Source organism: Podarcis erhardii, assembly GCF_964252035.2.
Source record: "Podarcis erhardii genome assembly, chromosome: 16".
Classification (NCBI taxonomy): Eukaryota; Metazoa; Chordata; class Lepidosauria; order Squamata; family Lacertidae; genus Podarcis; species Podarcis erhardii.
Window position 1 is genome coordinate 17270466 of NC_138514.1, and position 22079 is coordinate 17292544.

At 44.5% G+C, this 22079-nt stretch overlaps 1 protein-coding gene across 8 annotated transcripts in view; it reads right to left on the reverse strand.

The window, feature by feature from the left end:
* The window catches only part of DIXDC1 (DIX domain containing 1), a 77855-nt gene that overhangs the window by 25052 nt on the left and 30724 nt on the right, over nt 1-22079 (reverse strand). For 6 of the 8 annotated variants that reach the window (XR_014151726.1, XM_081843096.1, XM_081843097.1 and 3 more), the window contains 4 exons: nt 17969-18098; nt 15589-15714; nt 11725-11983; nt 10828-10935 (listed from right to left, as the gene is read on the reverse strand). Coding sequence is in view for 7 of the 8 variants with exons in the window: in XM_081843096.1 (XP_081699222.1) it covers nt 10828-10935; nt 11725-11983; nt 15589-15714; nt 17969-18098 (623 nt within the window). In the remaining variant the exon portion in view is untranslated. Of the gene's footprint in view, nt 1-1622; nt 2316-10827; nt 10936-11724; nt 11984-15588; nt 15715-17968; nt 18099-22079 lie in introns of those variants that run through there. The other 2 variants (XM_081843101.1, XM_081843100.1) reach the window with 2 other exon arrangements.

Below are 22079 nucleotides of genomic sequence, written 5' to 3' on the forward strand. Positions count from 1 at the left end.
CTAGGAGGCACACACAGCAGAGTAATAATATCAAAGCATCTTATAAACCCTCACATGTTCTTAGCATGTTCGTTTTTAACTCACGGGGCAAGAGCAAGGCTTATCCAAGCTCCTGAGTAATGTAGTTCAAAAATCAAAGTCCCTCCACTAAATCTACTGCAGCTTGGCTGCATTCAAGATCTTAAGACACAGGTTGCCATACTACTAACCCAACCCCAGAGCTGCAGGCAGGCAGGAACACAAAACGTAAAAGTTGTGTGTTTTGTATATCAACCCCCAAGGAATCAGTGACTTGGGCTACACTGTACCAATGCGGGCTAAGGGGCTTCACTCAGCACAGCTGTCAATCCAGTCCTTAGGGATCAGCTGGAAGAGCACAACTGACACACGCATGGATTCTCCCTGACCATGGAAGCACCTTTAGGGACCTCCATGCATAGGAGCAGTATACCACAGAAAAAAAGAAACTAGACAGGGACCCTCAGCATTTGAGGACTACTGTTGGAAACAGAATGCTGGAGGGAGATGGACTGTTGTCCGATTCTTTAAGATATCTGAAAGTTCTCTATAGCTCTCATTCTGTGGGATCAACATGGCAATGACACTCTAGTGACAGAAGTCACACAGGCAGTAGGACTGCCAACTTCTCCTCTTCTTTTTGCAGACATCGCTATTTTGCCTTCGTTAAGACCTGCAGAAATGAAGCCATTTTCCTCATCACTTTATCACCATGCCAGTACTGTATTAGCTTCACCAGTTAAATGTCTGTATAACACAAAGGCATGGAAGCAGGGCCAGTTAAGAAGGTTGCAACCCAGCAGGACAGCCCAGTGTAGGCAAAGCAAGATGAAGCAAAAATGCATATGGGAGATGGTGGTACTAAGCAGATATTGCTCACTGGGATGAGGGCAGCTGGGCATCCACAGAAATGCCCAGTCCGTTCAGAAGGGTATCAAACATTACACCCTCCCCTAAAGCACCTTTTGGGGAAGCATGCACAAGAAAATGCTCAACCATGCTTTAAAATGCAACTACAGAAGGATTTTAATAAACACCTTACAGATGTAGCTCAGTTTAATGGCAGTTTCACATGCAAGATAACAGCTCTGTTTTACAGTTCTTTGGCCCATGATTTACCAGGGACTGCCATCAGGCTACCTCCAAAATAAATAAAGTTACCAAGTCAAAGAGTGCACCTGAAACCCAAAACACGAGTCACAGGTCATCTCCATCATGCATCCTACTAGTTAAGTGTTGGGGTGGGGTGAGGGTTAAGGAAACTCAGAGTCTTGCTATCAATTCCCAGGAGAATTGTGCATTTTAAGCTGTCAGTTTTCAGATTTTTTAAAAATTCCAATTCAACATTCAACATTAGCAACACACAGAAATTAGGTCTGGGGAATTGAATCTATTTCTGCAGGATTTATGGTGCAGGAAAATTATTTATATGCATCATTCCTTCCAGGACTGCCTGGTCCCTTACCTAAAAAAAGGTTGCCCACATAAGCGTCTAACAAGGGACCACTGAACAGTCTTAGCAACCAAGCCCACATCCCCTGACCGTTTCCACAACCAACCTGCCCCCCTCTTTTAAATGACAACAGCCACTGCCACTGGCTCACCATTTGACCTGCTTCCCTCCCATGATCCCCCCTTGACCTCTGGCCTCACAGAGCCAATCTCCTAGGGAGCCTGGATCTTCCACAAGTCCCAGCCACGGGCATGCCTCGTTCCTTCACGTGCTCAGAATTTCTGCGCCAAGGATGTCGGCTCCTGTCAAACTAGCAGAGAAATGTTTGCCAGGCGGACTCCCTCACACGAGCCAAGAAATTCACAGCAGGAAGAAGGGGGGAAATTAAAAGAGCAGCTCCGGTTCTTTGGCAGGAACAGGTCGGTGATAAATCTGCAGCCTACGAGCATGGCTCAGGGAGGAGGAAGCTGGACGCTCGGCAGCCGCGGTTTTCGGCTTGGCTCGGTCGCCTGTTGGGTTGTTGTTTGTTTTGCACTGTTGCATTTTGGTCTGACGTATGCCCAAAATCTTTTCAACAGCAAGGATCTCGGTCTGAATGGCAAGTCCTGCTTTTCATCCCATTCTAATCAGTCCAGCTCTCCAACAGCCGCCAGAGAGACCCCAAGCCAAGCCACAGAAACCACTTCTCCAGCCTCGGATCCTATCTCTGTAGCACAGTAGGTATCTGTCCCCCAGTCCTCTGTGCCTGTTATGTCTGTGTGCGCAGGCGAGTGTCTATGAGTGCGTTGCTTCTTCCTTCGCTCTCTGCAGCTCCGTCTCTCTCCTGCTGTCACCAGGGCTGTGCGAGGCAGAAACCTATTCTCTAAGATGTCTAAGCACAGGGTGGAGAAGAGGGATGGTCGAGGGGAGGGGAGGGGCTGGGAGTGGAAGAGGGAGGGAAGGAAGACGTGCTTCATGGCCTGAGAAAAAAACAGCATGATTTGGGCAATTCCTGTCTGAAGCATGTCTGCTGCCTTTCCATAACAGTACTCTGCTTTCCCTCCCAGAAACTGTGGCACTAAGTGTGTGTCTGTGTGTTGATGAGGATCCAAAGGAAATTATCTCTGGCTATGTCACAGTCAGGAGGATGGGCATAGGAAGCATAGATTGCCCATCTATACATTATTTTTTTTTAACCAATAGATTTCAGACACTAATAAAATGGTGGCATGTCTGTTCCGGGCAGATTTGACAAACTGCCTCCCTGATGTTGATCTATTTCTTTGGGGGTGGGGAAAGAGCCTTGAAATATCCATTTGGCAACCAGGATGCACAAGGCAGCTCTATTGTTGAGCCTCTCTTTTTATTAAAAACTGCAACATGCACCAAGTATAAGTACAGCAGGGTGATATTTGGGATCAAAACAGCAATGGAATTGTAGACAGACACCCACACCCTGCCACGGAGTTACCACTAAGTATTTCACAACCATCAGAGGGGCCAGTGACGAAACCAAGATGCCCTGTTCATGTTCCACAGCTGGGAAAAGCAAAACACAGAGCCAGGGAGAAAGAAAACAACTTGGGTCTGGCAGTCACACTCTGTTCCTCAGTTACTATTGGCAACAGCTACCATTGCTATATACAAAGATCTCACAGAAAAGAAGGATGGCAATGAAAATGCACTTCATACTCTATCCAAAAGAGGCCAGCTACATCAAGGTAACTCTATGCACCCAAAATACCATAGTAAGAGCCACTTGTATTTAATCTTTTGGTGAGGATGGTAGAGAGATGGTTACAGCCACAATGCTCTAATTGATATACATATCAATATAATGGTCATGCAGAGACCCCAATGAAGTCTGCCTCAGTAAAAGCACATTGTCAACCATCCTGAGCCCTCAAAGCAGGGGTGCTGGAGAAAAATCCAGTGCCCTGTGCACAAGATCACACCTCAGAGCAGATGCAGGAGTTACATCAAAACCCCTTCATACTCCTCTCCTAGTGCTTGTGCATATGCATGAATTATTTTACATGTGCATTTTTGCAGAAGGACTGCATTTAATTCAACAGAGGGGTGCACAGGAAGAAGACAGGTGAAGGAGTACATTCTTCTACTCTGAGGGCAAACTTTAAAGCAGGAGAATTTGCCATTCTCCAAACAGACATAGAGAGCTGCTTGGCATTCATGAAAATGTTACCCCCCCACTCAAGGCAAAAACTGTACACCAAGTCAGACCACTGGTCCACCTACACTGGTTCTGAAGGGGGGCGGGGAATGAATGCCAGGGGCTCTAAAAATGTATCTCTAAATTGAGCAAATGGGCATCTAAATGGCAAATGTAAGCCAGTGTAAAGTGACAAAAAATACTAACTTCCATATAAAGTAATGGGACCTGAATCAGTGGTGAGTGGTGACTGACAAGGAAAAAATCTTGGGGTCGTAGTGGATAGCTCAAAGAAGATGCTGGCCCAGTGTGTGGCAGCTGTGAAAAAGGCAATTCAATGCTAAGGAACATTAGGAAAAGGACTGGAAATAAAACTGCAAATATCATAGCAGTGTTATACAAATCTATGGCGCAAGCACACTCTGAATACTGTGGACAGCTGTGGTCACTACTCCCGAAAAGCATACAGCAGAGCCAGAAAGGGTTCAGAAGAAATGCAACCCATATGATCCTGGGGCAAAAACAACTCCATTACGAGGAAGGGTCACAATGTTTAGGGGGTTTTAGATTAGAAAAAACGGCAAGGAGGGGACATGATCGAGATCTATAAAGTTCTGCATGGTGTGGGAAAAGCATGCAGAGAGAAGTTTTTCTCCTGTCCTCATAATACTGTAAGTTGGGGGCATCCTGAGAAAGCTGAATGTTGGAAGATTCACTCCTAGAAGAGGCAGTGATGGCTGCCAGCTTGGATGGCTTTAAAAGAGGACTGATGGAGAATAAGGCTCTCAATGGCTACTAATCATGACGGCCATGTTCTACCTCCACAGCAGAAGGCAGAATGCCTCTGAATACCAGTTGCTGGAAGCCACAGTACTGTTGTGCTCAGGTCCTGTCTGCAGGCTTCCATAGACATCTGGTTGACCATAGGATACTGAACTAAATGGGAAACTAGCCAGATTCAGCAGGCTCTCCTTATGTTCTCATGCGCTATGGTTCATTATAATTGTATAAACCAGGATTCACCATGCCTAAATTCTACCCACAGTATCATGCTTCTGAATACTAGTTGCTGGGGCTCATGAGAACAAGAGAGCTGGTATTCTTATATCTGGTTTGAGGGCTTCCCAGCGGCATCTGATTGGCCACTATGGGAACCAGGATGCTGGACCAGGTGGGCCCTTGCTCTAACCCAGCAGGGCTCTTCTGATGTCCTATTAGCTCTTCGAAGTTTCAGAAACTTTTTCCAGATCAGCTACCCAGAGCTCCGTTTTAACTAGAGATGCTGAGGACTTTATGAAAGATCCCTCCCCTGTCAGGGGCGGTGTGTCCTTTATGTCCCATGATAATCCTGAAAAATTACGACCCACTAACATAGATTAGAAGCCCAACTTCACCTAGACACATTTGAAAGGTCAGGAGAGAAATATCCACCCTTTTGCCACCTTCACAGAGAATACAACAGGGTGGTTAAAGAAGCATGTTAAGGTGTAACTAATCTGCAGCAACTGAGTCTATGACCTAGATTTAAAGCCAGCACCAATCACCTACATCATCTTTGGAAGCATCATAAATTGCCTTGATGCTGACTTAACTTGAATTCTCCCTCTGAGTGGCTGTGCCTAGCCTGCAGCCATTATCTCCCCTTACCAGCTTGGCAGTTATGCTGCAGTTTAAACAGGCATTTTCCATGTCTGTGACAGCTCTGGATTTGGTAAACCAGCACCAGATGCCTTTATCCATGACAGGCTCAACAGCCCACCTCCTTTCACATGGAACAAGTTGTGTATCTGGCACTGCTGGGATGGAGATGCACACAAGGTGTGGGAGAGATGGAGAACCACTCTGCAGGGTAGCCTGGATTTGATGTCTCAATCTGGGACCTTGGTGTGGGGATATAAACAGCATTTCCATATCTGCTTCTCCCCCCACAAAACCCTACAGCACACAGAAACTACTGTTCTTCCCTGCAATAATGGACACAACTCTGAAACATCTCCCTCCTTTTCAACCTCCCCCTTGGGTCCCGCTGCTGAGTTTCACAATGCAGCTTCTGCCCTTTGTCTGTACACAGTTACAAAGCCGGCACACAAATCCACATTTAACGGATGGAGAATATCCCCCATTCTCAAGACATTATGATTGAAATCTAATTACACATCACAGCACAGTCCTGGGTTTAATTAAAAAGCATTTTAGTTCTAGCTTGACATAATCTCCGATCAATTTCCTAGCAGGTTGTCTGTCCTTCTGCCTGCTTCTCAGCCCTACAGGATTAGGAGAACTCTGGGAAATTTGCACACTGGATCAAACCTGTCAAATCTTTGGGGGTCTTCTTTTCTCTTGCAGCTATGCTGGGGATACAGCACCTGCAGGGGGGAGTCAACAAGGCTTAAAAAAAGTCTTTGGGAAGTTCACACAGCTTTAATACCATGTCTCAACAGAAAACCCAGTCTGAATTTGGGTTCCCAGTTACATACTGAGTTTGCCTATAGATCCAATTTAAGGTGTGAAATGGACAGGGTAAAAAGCACCCAGTTTCTATTCACCCACAGCCACGATGTGCCCCTATTTACCTGGCCTTTGACACCCAAGATGTGTGTTTTCAGGACCTGCCCTATTCATGTGACTGCAATTTTTTAAAATTGTTTTTAATACTGAAATTTAAATTGTCGTAACCTGCCCTGGAATCTTCTGGTGAATCTACTACTACTACTACCACTACTACTAGGCTCCCAACCAACACTCAGACATGGACTTTGGTGAAAGTCAATAGGAAGGAAGTTCCTGAACTCTGGGGCAGCCACAATAATGCAGTGCTTAGCTCGCCACGATTAACTATGATTATTAAACAAAACCTCCATGTACAGCAGTTGGTGACTAACCTGTGGTCCTCCTGATGTTGTTGGACTCCCATCAACCTCAACTAGCACTGTGAATGGTCAGGCATGATGGGATCTGAAGTCCAACAACATGATGTACAGCAACAGTATATCTCTGAATACCTGAAGCTGGGAACAAACTAACAAGCAGGGAAGGCCATCAGCATCAGGCCTTGCATGTGAGCCATCCAGGGGAATCTGGCTGGCTGAAAAAGATAGGGCTAAAGGACGCTAGTAGGACAAACAGGACAGTTCTTGTGTAACACCTCTCCTCCTGTCCTCATGCACAGATGACACAATAAAGGAGATGCTCTAGAACAGGGGTCAGCAAACTTTTTCAGCAGAGGGGCCGGTCCACTGTCCCTCAGACCTTGTGGGGCGCCGGACTATATTGGGGGGGGGGGATGAATGAATTCCTATGCCCCACAAATAACCCAGAGATGCATTTTAAATAAAAGGGCACATTCTACTCATGTAAAAACACACTGATTCCTGGACAGTCCGCGGGCCGGACTGAGAAGGTGATTGGGCTGGATCTGGTCCCCGGGCCTTAGTTTGCCTACCCATGCTCTAGAATACAACAGGATATAAGGGACGAGACAATTTCTGCCGTGGGTCAGGCCCCACATGAAACCGCCATATTCTGTGTGAAGCATGAACATATTATATGCCAAAAGAGCTGGGGAGCTGGGGTGGAATTCCAAGTAACATTCCCAAATAATGGAGTCAGCATATTGCTTGCTTCCAGAATCCTCAGCTCCTGATTACCAGAGTTATGGCAGACTTTCGGTCAGGGAAAGAGAGGGGGGAAATGTTGCCAATTAGAACAGCAGAGGGAACTGCAGGAGGCAAATTGTAATTACCCACCCTGGAATCGGGCCAGGCTCTGTGGGCCAATCACTCTAACTCTTGTGAAATGTGCCATGCAGTTTTTAATGAGATCACATGACCAGGGATTCCATTTACTTCTCTTTCAAAGGGTATTTTTGGTGGCACTGTCTCTCTTTGCCCCATATATCAGAAACCCAGGGACTGGCACAGTTGCTAGGGAAAGACAAGCAGTTTTTCCTGCCTATATCTTCCTAGGCCAAGAGGCATTCTGCCTCCATTCCTTACCTTCTCACAAGCTGACGTGCATGGGCTGGTGGTAGAACGATACTGCCTTAGGTTAGGGGGACAGAAAGACCTGTTCTATAGGAAGAGCAGCTGTACACCTGTGGGCCTGGTTAGGTGCTATGTTAGCTCCTTCTCTGTTCTGAGTTACAGTTGGCTGCCTTGGAGCATCCTTTATAAGACATCTTATTCTTTCCCTCCAATATGCTTGGGTTCAGGGATTGTCACAAGAAGTACTTCTGTCTACCAATCAACATAGGCTCCTTTTAAAAAAAAATTAAAATAGGGGAGACGCAAGTCATGCATTTCTTGAATTGATAAGAGTTCTGACAAAAGTTGAGAATCCCTGACTCCAACAGACTTTTTGAAATATCTGTATGCATGGGAGGTACAGAGAGACGGGGTTGAAATGATCCATACTATTTTCACTGCGCATAACTGCACACCTCCTAGGATTATTATTATTATTTTAAGCACACCACCACAATCCAAATCAGTGGGCGTTTTAAATCTGAATGCATGTAAATGAACTGACATGCAAAAATGAGGAATGCCTGTTATCCCATCTCCCTTGTCTCCCTTTCCCAAACAGAACGTGAGTGGCAGAAAGCCCAGGAGAACTATGTGCTTTCACTCTTGTATTTAACAACTTGCTTGGCAGCTGCAGGAGGTAATGAGGAATTCCATGCAAGAGGGAGTAAGGGGCGAAGGAGGAACAGATCTTTCCACCTCTCTTCCACCTGTCCACTTGGTCTCCTCACTAGCTGCAGAGAATGGGAAGCTCCATCCCTCCTCTGCCAGCCCGCATGGTAGAAGGCATTTTTATTTTTATTTTTTACAAGCCTCTTACCAGAGTAAGATGCTGCATTTCCGATACTTGCTGTAGAAAAGAGGGCACCTTCTCCTCCACGGCCAGCATGGAAACACATTTAAAACACATGGCTCCCTGCCCCCACAAAGAACCCTGAGAACCGCAGCTCTGCGAGGGGTAAGCTAGTTCTCAGGATCATTTGGAGGAAGCCATGTGTTTTAAATGTATGGTGTGCATGTGAACTAGCTCCTTAGGTAGTAAAAAAAAAAGTGTGCTTGTTACCTTTCTGTGGAATCATTAAGAGGCTAGTGTATGTCTTCGCTTTCTATTCTCCGGTGGCCATTATGACCTATAAGTTTCTGTGATGCACAGCTGTCTTGCACGTTTCTTCCCATATTAATGAGAGGGTTGCAAAAAAAAAAAGCAGATCAGGAGAAAATTTTGTTGGTTTCTTGCTGAAGAATGCATATCTGTTTTTAGCAATTGGAATGCTGTAACTAGCTGTATGATTTATTTGTGTATCCAGTTTTAATGTTCCAAGACTATGCTAAATAATTCATCAATTAATTATTTAATCTGGTGCGGGGTCTACACAGAGTCTGTCTGTAATAGAAGCTCCAGCAAAAGAAGAACAGATTGGATACAAATTCTACCTTTGTAGTAGAAATACCATGACATGGGACACCCTTTTGAGGATACTGCTTTTAGGGTGAGGAATGCAAAGGTGCAATCACATCTATGTGTAACAGCAGAAGCAACAAAATACACTGTGTGGGTCACATCATGCTGCCCTGATGTGCAGATGACCCCCCGATTTGCATTATTGTGTTCACAGCTGTAGCCCTATAGGCCTGGCAGAGAAACAAGGAATGGATTCTGCTGCCTAAGCTGCAGAGGCACACATGGCACTCGTTTTAGACTTCTTGGTTGGGTCTGAGTAAAAATAAGCCATAATTACAGTCAAGCTCCACTTCCTGCGAGGTCCTTTCCTCAGGGGCCTCCGTCTCAACTACTGCCAAGGCTCAGACCTCAATTAGCTTGTGAGGTTCTCCAACAGCCATGATAGCAGGGCGTTTTATAGTGTGGTGCAAGTACTTTGCCCTGAGTTTTAGTTCCAAGGGAGAGCACCGCTATGTGGACTGTGGAGAGCTCTTACTTTTCCACCACAGGGGAGTTGTGGGAGGAAGGTTTTCCACAAACTAACTACGTGCTGAACTGCACCAGATGTGTAAATCCAGAGGGGTCCATGGGGTTTGAGGATGGAGAAACAAGAGAATGAAAAGCCTGGGGTGATGCCAAGCAATAGATGAGGCATCATGGTAGAAAAAACAGCTGTAAGCCACAGTTCCTTTCAGTCAAAGAAAGTGAGATATCTTGTTGTCTCTCTGTCTGTCTGTCTCTTTGCAACTGTCTCCGCGACTTAAATCAGCTTCACTCTGCCCAACTGGCCCACAAAAGGTCCCTGATACAGGCTATCAGGCTTTCTCCACCATGCCGTCAAAGGTTCCTTCCTTTTCTCGTGTCTCCCACAGAGAGAAGAAAGCCGCTTGTAAACACAGACATTTTACTGTGCCCTGCAAAATTTTGCACCCAAAGAGAAAATGCATGTAATAGAAATCCGGAGGCAAGCAGAAAAAAGCCCAGTGAGCAGAAAATAGGACGCAAATTGGCAGATGCAGGCAAACTGATTAACACACAACGCTCTGAATTCAGGAGGTTCGCTTTCTGATTGTGCAATTGTGAGGGTATCAACAGTGACTGAAGAGCAATGGCCATCACAGACAAAGCACTTGGAAGGAATTTGGGGGGGCAATTAAGAGAACATATTTGGGAGGTGGGGAAGGCATTTGGTAGTCTTATGCTAAAATTCTGGGAGAATTGCTAAATTCTAATGAACATGAGCACAGAATCTCTCAATTCTAAATCCAGAGAAACAGTATAAAAGTTAGTGCAATTTAAACAGTGTGCTGCTGCTGCTGTGTGTCTGTATAGTAAGAAATATTTCTAGCACAAACTGAGGAGGTAAAGGGCAAGGAGCAATATACTTGGGGAATCTGTGCGGCACAGGGCTAAAAGCTATGGGAGAAGGCAAAGAGCTAGACTGTGCATGAAAGCACCACAACATAACTACTCAAACAGTTTGTGTTGGGAATGCTTTTGCTTTAGGGCCTTCAACAAGCAGTGTCTGCTCTCCAATATATACATATTCATGAAGTCTAGATGAAACAAAACTTGAGATTCTAAAGAAGCTAAATTCTGCATCAGACTAAGGATTCCATGCAGCTCATCATGTACATGGAAAATAGGCTTACTTGTTTTCTAAAAACCATTACAGGACGAGCTTCTACAAAGAGTAGATTTGGAAAAGCATTGAGGTAGGAGTTTCAAGGAGCAAATTTAGTACCTGGAGGAGTGGGACTCTGAAGGCACACTTTGCTGCCCCTCGTACTGCTGTACCAGTGCTCGGACACTCCAGTATGGATGCTCAATCTCTTCATCCAGGCTGCTGTCTCTGAAGATTAAAGACCACACCATGAGCAAGGACAAACAGTGTAAAATAACAACAACAACAACCACCCCCCCCCTTGGCTTCAATTTAGGCTAATGAGGCATATTCATAGGATTTGGTTGGCACTGCCTCCTTATCCAGATTTTTAAAAAGCACATCATCACTCCTTGCATATAATTGGTTTAAAGATGTGCAATTAAAAAAAAAAAAACTGTTGTACCATCAGCTACACAAGACAAAGCAAACTAAACAAATGTTGCAGAAAAATGGCAAAGTGGCAAGTGTGGATCCAAAGGGAGAAGTAGATAGGTTAATGGTGTGAATGGAAGGGGCCAGGTCTGCAATCCCACCGGCCTGTGGAAATACAAGTCTTTAAAGCTTTTGTTAATTTCTTCTCATCAGCCTACAATTCCAATCGCTCCTTTCATTGGCTCCTGATGTAACATTTTGCCGTCACAAGTGTACCTGAACAATCCACACCAGCATGCTACTAGAAAATGGCAGCTGCATTGCAGAAAGGTGTCAGCAAAGCATATACCCCCAGGTATCTCAAGAAAGGGAGCCAAGTCACATGCTACAGAAAAAGGCAAAAAAGAAAAGAAAAACTTTCCCCACCCAAACAAAAACAAGATGATGAGTCAATCCACTCTAGGGAAAACCCCTTTTTGATCAATTCTAGATATGTCAAAGAGGCAGAAACTTGAATATGGGCAAAACTAATCCAAGGGTGTATGTTGGAGTTCCAAATAGCTCACATTATCAAAATGAAACTGAACAAGTGAAATGAGTTACCTTTGCCTGTGCCGGAGAACATCACGCCCCAAGCGCAAAACATCCTGGCGAACATCTGCCAGGGCAGCCACTGCACCCTGGGCAACAGCAGCAGCTGATTGAGGCCTGTGACTGGCTGATGACAGTCCTGTTCCTGCCGAGTTCTTTCCCATCATGCTTGATGGAGTCTGATTGGCAGGTTTACTTGAGCCAGGTTTAAAATGAGCAGCTAAGGCAAGGATTAACCTCATGATGCATTTCAGGTTCCCATCAACAATGTCTATAAAATACAACCAAACCCAAACAATGTGGTTATTTGCCTGAAACCCAGCATGACTCAGTCTGGCCAATTGTTGCAACCATGTTAGTATATTTATATCCCAACTTTCTTGCACCATGAAAATCAAGGCAGTGTATATGGGATTCCCAGGCTCCAACCATATCTAACCTGCTTAGCTTCAGAAAGGTGACTGCACTATGAGTCTTCAAGTCTATGGCCTTACTTCCTTATCCACTGGCAGGTGTAGTTCAACTTATACAGGGCCCTGATGCTGTTATGATATGCATTTCTTGCTCCCAAGAGCAGCAGACAATAATGTGGAATGGAGGCATATCGCAATGCCTCAAGGACCACCTCTCCCCATATGAACCGACCTGGACTCTGTGCAGTGTTTAGAAATTGAGTTGTGAAAGCTAGGAGCTAAATGACACCTTAAACCTAGGTTGTGGGTGCCCGGAATTATTATTATTTAGGGAAGTTTTAAATATTTAATGCTGTATTGTTTTTAACACTCAATTGGGAGCCGCCCAGAGTGTCTGGGGAAACTCAGCCAGATGGGCGAGGTATAAATAATAAATTATTATTAATTATTATTATTATGTCCAGGCATGCTTTTTTTATAACAAGAACACAAAGTTGACAATGAATGAACCGCAGCTGAAACATTATGTTCATTTTTCACATGGTCTAGTCCTTCCCCTGCCCACCCCCCTAATATTCTTAACAGGGTCTCTCCTCCAGTCTTCAGAGAGTAGCTGGAAGTGGGGAGGCAGAAAAAGGTCCTCCTTTCCTTCCACTCTGCAGTTTTAATCTGAAATCTTAGGCGCACTAGTGCGCCCAGAGCTCAGAAACTAATTCCCTGTTGCAAAATGCACCTAGAACAATGGGAGTTTTGAACACAAGTAGCCCAGAGTGCAGCAACATGAGAACAAGCTTTTTCTGCAATGGCTCCCCACTTTTGGAATACCCTCCCCAGTAAGGCTTGCCTGACACCTTCATTGCATATCATTAGGCGCCAGGCAAAAACATTCCTCTTCTCCCAGGCCTCTGGCTAATTAAACAATCTATGGCCTTTTAAACTGGGGGGGTGGGGTGTTCATTTCATTATTATGCTAAGTATGTGTTTTTATACTGTAAACTGCCCTATGAACCTCAGATGAAGGGCGGTATTTAAATTTGATAAAATAATGAATTAATAAAAATGCATAATAATGTCTGGAAGACCCAGCTGAAGCACAGAAGGTTTAAGGGAATCCAGCTTGCAGCTGCCACTTTTGGTAAAAAGGTAAAGGTACCCCTGCCCATACGGGCCAGTCGTGTCCGACTCTAAGGTTGTGCGCCCATCTCACTTAAGAGGCCAGGGGCCAGCGCTGTCCGAAGACACTTCCAGGTCATGTGGCCAGCGTGACAAAGCTGCGTGTGGCGAGCCAGCGCAGCACACGGAAACGCCGTTTACCTCCCCGCTATAAAGCGGTACCTATTTATCTACTTGCACCCGGGGGTGCTTTCGAGCTGCTAGGTTGGCAGGCGCTGCGACCGAGCAACGGGAGCGCACCCCGCCGCGGGGATTCGAACCGCCGACCTTTCGATCGGCAAGTCCTAGGCACTGAGGCTTTTACTCACAGCGCCACCCACGTCCCAGGCGCCACTTTTGGTAGCTACACCCATTAGAACTTTTGAGAATGTAGCTGAATAAGTGACTCAAAAGAAAATCAATTACTGCCACCTACAGATCAGGCCTTTAACTGCATGGCACACTTCCAGGTTTGCTAGATGGGAAACTGTCTCATCATAATTATGGGGACACTTTCCAGTAAGCAAGCCCAATTAAGGCCAAACTATACATTCAGAGCTATCACATTTTATTTTAAGCAGGTGTCTGCCCTGTTCACATATAAAACTGGGAGGGGAGGGGAGTCTACTTCTAACTCAAAAAGAAGCAGCAAAATCTAACCCACAATTTATCACACTTCCCTACATAAATTTTAAACAATGTATTGAAATGGGCAGTTGCAACTAACTTGTTGAAGGCAATCTAGATTTCTTCCTTCAAGCTAGGGCTTGCTTTTGTTGCACTGGTTTTTTTATTTTTTTCTTATTAACACTTTATTGTCTTCAGAAAACAGTACATACCACATACCACATACAAATCTAGGATTATTTTCTAAGTTACGAAGCATTGTACTTTTAAAGCACAGATATCTGAATGCGGGGGAAATGCACATTGCTAAGGCATGTTTTTATACTGCCTTTTATGCTGCTTCTACAATTAAGTGTTTTAAATTTGTTGTTAGCTGCCCTGAGCCCGGTTTTCTGAACCAGGAAGGGTGGGGTATAAATAAAAATTTATTATTTATTATTATTATATAAGTGTCACAGGCACCACCTAACTGAAACTCTTGTGAGAAAACTTCAGGTCCCGTGCTCACACCATTTGGGGATTTATTTAGTTTTATTGATTTATAAACAACTCTCGTCATCCACACACACACACTACAATCCTCTAGAAGAATGTGGCTGGGGGTAAGTGTTCATTGAATGTTTAGATAAACCCAAGGGAAACAAACTGCAGAATCCCTGAAAAAATCTAACTGACACTGTCTGTGCGGATTAGCAAAGCTGCTGCTTTTCAAGAACCAGCATTAACGTTAACAGGTGAACCTCCTGGGAATGGTTTAAATATTAACAAATCAGTCTGCATTTCAGATGCCGTACCTCCAGCTGTGCAGTCTTCCTCCTAAGTGCAGCCAGCACTCTTCACAAACCCGTTCCTGCCAGGTTGTGATTGTGCTCATGACAAAATTGCCAGAATACAACGGTATCACTTCTATCCAGGCAGCTGAATAACTTGTTCTATATTATTTCAGGGGCGGAAATATCCCAAGCCCCAGCCCTACCTCTATCCTGCTATCGTCTGGTCTTCATTGCAGTATGATGGCGCGCCCAATTTCCTGAAAAAGTAGCTGAGCTAGGTTAAGCACAAGGAGTTTTTACCAAGAAAACCCTATTTATTGTTTCCCAGGATTCCACCTAAAATTGTAGGAAATCCAATCTTGGGAAAAAACAAACAAACAGATGGTTTCCCAGAGTGCCATAAAAATCTGAGGCCTGATGCAGCTTACATAAAAGCTGGTACAAACTCTTGGGTAACATCTCACGTCTTCTCAGGAATGCTGCTGTTGTCACAGAGAGTCCACTGTTTCCCCCCATATGTACAGAGGGGTCCCAGCTGACATCTGCAGCCTGCAGGGCTGTGCTCTTCTCCTCCTGGAAACAACAGAAGCCACTGTGCCCCTTGTCACCCACACCCAGTGCCTTAAGGTAAGCAGTATTTCCAACGAGAGCACTCTGAAGCTCACAAGACTGGGAGAACATTTCTCCCGATTCATGTGATGTTTGTGACTCATGTCGATGCCAGAGGAAGACGGAACAGCATCTGGCTTTGCCTTTTATATTTCTTTTCCACTGAATGTTTTGTTGTACTCAGCAATGGAAATGCTGGCAAACACGGCTTGCAAAAAGCAAAGAGGAAGGTGAATGCTTGTTTCTACTGACGTGCAATGCTATTTCATTGATCTGTATACATCAAACCAAGGAGCCCTCACCTTTAGCTGATGTCTGGTGCATACGAATCTTTTTGGATGCCACGAATTGCAAGACTTTCTCCACATTCTCCCTCATTTCTTGAGGGCTGGCGGGGTTGACCTGCACTCCATTCAGTTTCTCTCCAGCTGTGGAAGAGACACAACCTAATTATCAAGAAGAATGAGCTTGTGTGACAGTAACTGCCTACTGGAGCTGTTACAGGTGGAGGGGAATAGTTGTTAGCCTCAGCAGCTGCTTCTCCTCGGAGGCAGAGGGGAGTACAAGCTGTGATTTCACCATCCTCTTAGGGCACTGGAACACTAGAATAAATAGACAGAGCTCATGCCCTTAAATGCAGCTGGCAAAGAAGGATCTTTCATTATCTGCTGTATCAGCTGGATTCAGTCATGTCCTCCTGCTGGCAGACTCCACCATGTGGCCTTTGAAAAGAGTGGCATTATCCCAACAATCGTTATGGCAAACCCTACTATTTCCCCCTTATAAATAAATAGTGGTATCTCAGCAAAGAAATTAGTACCCAAGGAAGCCCTGTGAAAAAATAAAATCACAGTTTAGACATACTCTCATTGTTTGGCAAGGATACCTACCATGAATAAGGCATTGGTCAAACATGGCCTTAAGGGCAAAAAGATATTATTTTCGTTCCACTCCAGTACAGTGGTACCTTGGGTTACAAACACTTCGGGTTCCAGACTCTGCTAACACAGAAGTAGTACCCCAGGTTAAGAACTTTACCTCAGGATGAGAACAGAAATTGTGCGCTGGTGGGGCAGCAGCAGCAGGAGGTCCCATTAGCTAAAGTGGTACCTCAGGTTAAGAATGGTTTCAAGTTAAGAATGGACCTCCAGAACAAATTAAGTTTGTAACCAGAGGTACCACTGTACTGCTTAGAACACACAATCCTGTGTGACTCAAAGAGAGGTAGAAGAGAGACCTAGAACTGGGAGCTGATGGGACCATCAACAGCCTAAGAGCTTCCCCTACCTTCTGAGGGGCTACTTAAGACATGAACACCCCAATGAGAGGCAGATTAAAAGAAATGCAAGGTAGGGAATTCCTGCCATCCTGAGACTGAGGGCCCCGTTTCTCATCTTTTAAAAAAGTATACTACATTTCAAGCCATCTTGGCAGAAAGGTGATATACAAATGGAATCAATCAGTAACTCCTACCCATGTTTACTTAGAAGCAAGCCGCACTGAGTGTCAGGGTAAGTAATAGGATGGCAGCAAACTTAAACTTTTGCTACTAATGCTGCCTTTATTCTCCTAAAAACATCTTAAAATGCTTCTGCTGATGTATACAACCATTGCTTGTGGCTGGTGCTTTACCTAACTTTATCAAAGCCATAGAGCTGTTTGGGAAACTTATTTCCAGCAGGGACTGGGGCGAGTCTGCTTTGTGGCTGACTTGTGCAAAACCTCTCCCTTTCCATCATTGACTTCTCTCAGCTGCCTGGACGCTGACTAAGGATTTGTATTGAAAGCTTTGTTTGTACCATGATTTGGAACAGCCAAAAAAGTTCCAAACAATCTTTACAGCAGGTTAGAAAGGCAGCCTTTAAAAGAATTCCTGCTGTTTTTCTACTCCACCATAAGCAGATGCATATAGCTCATTGCTGCGCCATTTTGTGTGGACCCATGTACCACCCCCTACCAATGAAATCCCATTCTGTCTCATCAATATATGCAACTCCTACTCTGCTTTGTAAATGACAAGAAAAGGGATCAAATTTTATTTAAGTTTCTACAGACCTAGCAGTATGAATGGCTCTTCCTAAATGCAGGCACTGATGCTTTTAAATAATAAGAATAATAGAGTAAAGGAATACCCTTTCATCACTTCCCTAAAACGGTTCTTGGCTCAGGTTGTCAGTCATGAAAAGCATTCTGACATCTATTGGGACACATATGGAAGTATGGAACGTTTGCTTCTGGGATTCACAGGCTGTTCTCTTCTGATGGGGGATTGTAGAGACCTGGTTGCAAACATCTTGAGCCTACGTGAAACTAAAGAAGCCCTACCTATTCACCCCTCTTCTTTTGTTCCGCCATTCCCACCAGCAGTTTAAAGATTTATCCTTAGCAGTCCAGGCATAACAGGTACTGGGGAGCTCCTCTCAAGGGACAGTGCAATGGAAGTGCAAGCAGACAAACTGGAGCAATATTAGACAAATTTCTGGTGAAGTGCTATCATTGATTTATTATTTTATGTTACTTTATTTTGGAGACAGAAGGCATGAACACAGTCTTCCTTCACAGCACACTTCAGCCATTGTGCATCACTCTAGAGTAGCTTCATTCAAGTTATGGAGGAGGGTCCAGTTGAAAAGAACCCAGACATGGTTACAATGAGTGTCTTCTGCCCACCATGTTACTGACCTACAATCTCAATGAGAGAAGCCAGGACAACGCCATCTCGGAGATCATGCCTCAGGTCCTGCACTGGCTTAACTGCAGGCTTCTTCTTCAGCTGTGAATTCACCCAGGCCACATATGCTTGTAGCTGTTGCTGGAAAAGAGGAATCAGAACACCCCACTATTACCGTCTTAACAGTTGCTTGAGAACCTTTGCAAAACTGCATCCTTGCATGAGGGGGAGAAAGCAACAAGGCAGCAATCCAAAACACCATGTCCATCCTGACACACACAATGAACTGCACATGCAAGGGCTCACCCACTGACTTTACACTCAAGTGTTCAGCAGTTCACAAGAAACGAAGAGGAGACCAAGGAGCTACCCCTTCTGCTGAAGTCACCTGAAAAAACTTATGCAGAGGAGGTTCAACACACACACACACACACACACACACTGTAACTCTTGTGCAGAGGAGGTTCAACACACACACACACACACACACACACTAACTCTTGTGTGCACACTGTATCCCACATGGAGCTAAGACCTCACTTTCAAACACCATGGACGGAGACGTTTATCTGAATTGCAGGTAAAACCACAGAACACTGTTTCTCATGGTGTACACACATGTCCATTGTTGCCTCAGGTCACGCTCTACAAAAAAAAACCCCAACCCTATAAACAGACACCATAATGGAATAAATATTGATGTCACCTCTTTTATACATTTTGGAGAGTAAAAAAGAGGATCAAATTTACATTGGAAATGTTCAGATACAGAGAAATCTTTAATTCACATGTGGTGGCAATGCAAATTCGGAAAAAAATAATAATCTGGGAAATGATATATGATGAATTAAAAAAGATGCTTAAGTGCACTTTCCCAAAAAAACTCAGCAGCGTTCCTGATAGCAATAGTAGGTCAGGAAATACCAAACAAAGTTAAAAACTTATTTCTATACACAACAGCAGCCGCAAGAATAGCGTACGCAAAAATGTGGAAAGAGAAGGCCATCCCAACAAAGGACCAATGGCTGCTTAAACTAATAGATTATGTCGAACTAGGAAGTAAGACAGCCAAAGTAAGAAATATAGATGGAAAGATAGTAACAAGCAAGTGGGAACAATCTGAAGTGTATTTAAAACGGAGTGGTATTAAGATAAATCTACAAGCAGGGATAAATCTGTGATCAGCAGCAGACAAAATAAAGGATCATGAATGGAAGGAGAAAAGAATAGTTAATCAATGGAGATGTAGCAAACTAAAGAATGTGAAATAGGATATCAACGAAAGAAAGGTTGGGAAGCCTGTACAGTCGTACCTTGGTTCTCGAACAGAATCTGTTCCAGAAGTCCATTCGACTTCCAAAAACGTTCGGAAACCAAGGCACGTCTTCCGATTGGCTGCAGGAGCTTCCTGCAGCTTCCTACAGCCAATCAGAAGCTGCGTCGGATGTGCGGCTTCCAAAAACGTTCGCAAACCGGCGTTGGGGAGCCAAAACATGCAAGTCACAAGACGTTCGAGAACCAAGGTACAACTGGTCCTAGAATGCGTCTTGTTCTGAAATGTGTATTTAAGGACTTCCTACTCTCCTTTGAACCCACCTGTGTGTTGAGATTTCCTCAGAAACTTTGCTTCACATGCCCAGCAGCATGCTGTGCAGCAAGCGAGATCATGAGACAGGGCCTTCTGTGGAACTCTCTCCCTAAAGATTCTGGACTTGCTCTCCTTCCTTCCTTGCTCTTGGATCCAGACCAAGATGGCTCTCTCCCAGAGCACTTTTGGATTGCCCCAATTGCCCTTTTCCTCCCTGCACCCCCAGGCTTCTGCTCATCTAATCGCTTTGGCTGCTACCTAAATGTAGGGCATTTAAAAAATCTGACTTGCTTTTGTGTATTCTTTAGGATTTTTTGTTAACCAATTTGGAGATTTTCTACTTAACTGACAGGTAACAAATATCGTGGGGAAACATACACACACCTGTGTCTACCAGTTTAATTAACATGAAAATATATAGTTTCCATCCTACAGTACAGCGGCAAGCAGCAATCCTATTGTGGTGGGAACTCCCTAGGGGCAGACAAGAGCCTGTGCCATTGAGGCGACATAATCCAGTTTATTCCTTTTACGGTATATTGCCTTCCTTTCTGTTAAGCTCCCTGTTATTCTGCCGATGTGGCAGGTTTCAAGCCATCTCAGCAACGTCAGTCACAGTACATGCTTCTACGCAGCCCATCCGCCACAAAGTCTGATCACAGCACCACTTGTAATCATCTTGACAAGAAAAATCCAACTCCAGCTGTAACACGACATGGTTTTGGTCTGCCTTGCTCAGAAAGGTGTTCAGCCACTGATGTCTGTTGGATGCCCCTGCTCAGCAGAAAAACAGAGGGACACTGGGAGGGTGGAGTGGGCTGCCACAATGCAACACAGTGCAGAAAATCCAGAAGCGAGCAGAGTAAAACCATGAAGGACAGGACAGTGAAAAACTGTGCTGCAATGGGATGAGGGCACCTTTGATTACATGCATCAGCCTGTGGTGTCGGTCAGAGGAGACATATTGAAGGAGCTTCAGAGTTGCCAGTCAGCTTCTTGGCTCTGTTCAAGGGGGTTGGTTTAACAGTTAAAGCTCTCTAAGCAGCCTGGCCCCAAGGCATTGTGTGGGATATTTTCCCCTTTATGAGCCACCACAATGTGGTGTGGTCACCATATGGGGAAACCCACCTTTGAACTCCTAGTGGAGGTTTAACTCATCTGTGTTTGGAACAAGGCCTTGTCTGTGGTGGCACCTTCCCTGCAGAACACCCTCTGTTCTGCAGGAAAGCGCATCAAGCGCATCAAGCGAATTCAAGAAATTCGTTAAACCATTCCTTTCCTACCGGACTTTTGTCAATGAGTTACCTATCACTCCAAAGTTGGATTAATTACAAGTGCGGGGGCTGCTTTCTAGAATTTTGTTTTAGAAATACGTTTTATCCAGCTGTTGCATTATCATTATGCATGGAAATTGAGTTTTTTAAAATGAACAAGTGTGTTATGGTGCATGTTGCGATGAAACTCTAACAGCTGAATAGGTGGGTAAACCTTTAAAATAAATGTATTTTTTTTAAAAAATGAAATCCAACAGAATTTAATTCTATTGAAATTGCAAGCATACTTTACTAGAGAAAAAGTTCCACTGAAATTCAATATGACCTACTTCTGGGGGGAAAAAACATTTGTGTAGGATCATACTACACAATCTACTGAAATCAGTTATACATTTAAGAAAAACACTTAATGTTTTTGGCCCATGGATTTCAACAGGACTTTTGGGTGTTAATCTGTGTTGTACCCTTTGCGTGGGGAAAGAAATTCAGTTTTTAATATTAACAATTTATTTCCAAAAGTGTCTACACAAGCATTTTAAACTGCAAACTTCCCAGCCTCCCATCTCTTGCTCTCCACTTCACCCAGCTTCTTCTGCATCTGTTTGCAAAGTGGGTATAAGTTACAGATTAGCTCCACTTAAAAGCACTACATCAATAGTAGACCTATCAGACATATTAACACTAAGATCTCAGCATCATAAGGTGCAGGCAGCTATCATAAATCTTGTTGTTGTTGTTTAGTCGTTTAGTCGTGTCCGACTCTTCGTGACCCCATGGACCAGAGCACGCCAGGCACTCCTGTCTTCCACTGCCTCCCGCAGTTTGGTCAAACTCATGCTGGTAGCTTCTAGGACACTGTCCAACCATCTCGTCCTCTGTCGTCCCCTTCTCCTTGTGCCCTCCATCTTTCCCAACATCAGGGTCTTTTCCAGGGAGTCTTCTCTTCTCATGAGGTGGCCAAAGTATTGGAGCCTCAGCTTCACGATCTCAGCTTCAAAAGCATCAATTCTTCGGCGATCAGCCTTCTTTATGGTCCAGCTCTCACTTCCATACATCACTACTGGGGAAACCATAGCTTTTACTATACGGACCTTTGTTGGCAAGGTGATGTCTCTACTTTTTAAGATGCTTTCTAGGTTTGTCATTGCTAGGTTTGCACAATTGAAGGGCTCTGCCCCCCTAGTACAACAAATCTGCTAAAAATTGAGTTTTTTTGCAGTTAGAAAAATAAAGAGGGGATGCATTAAAAAGTGTGGGATG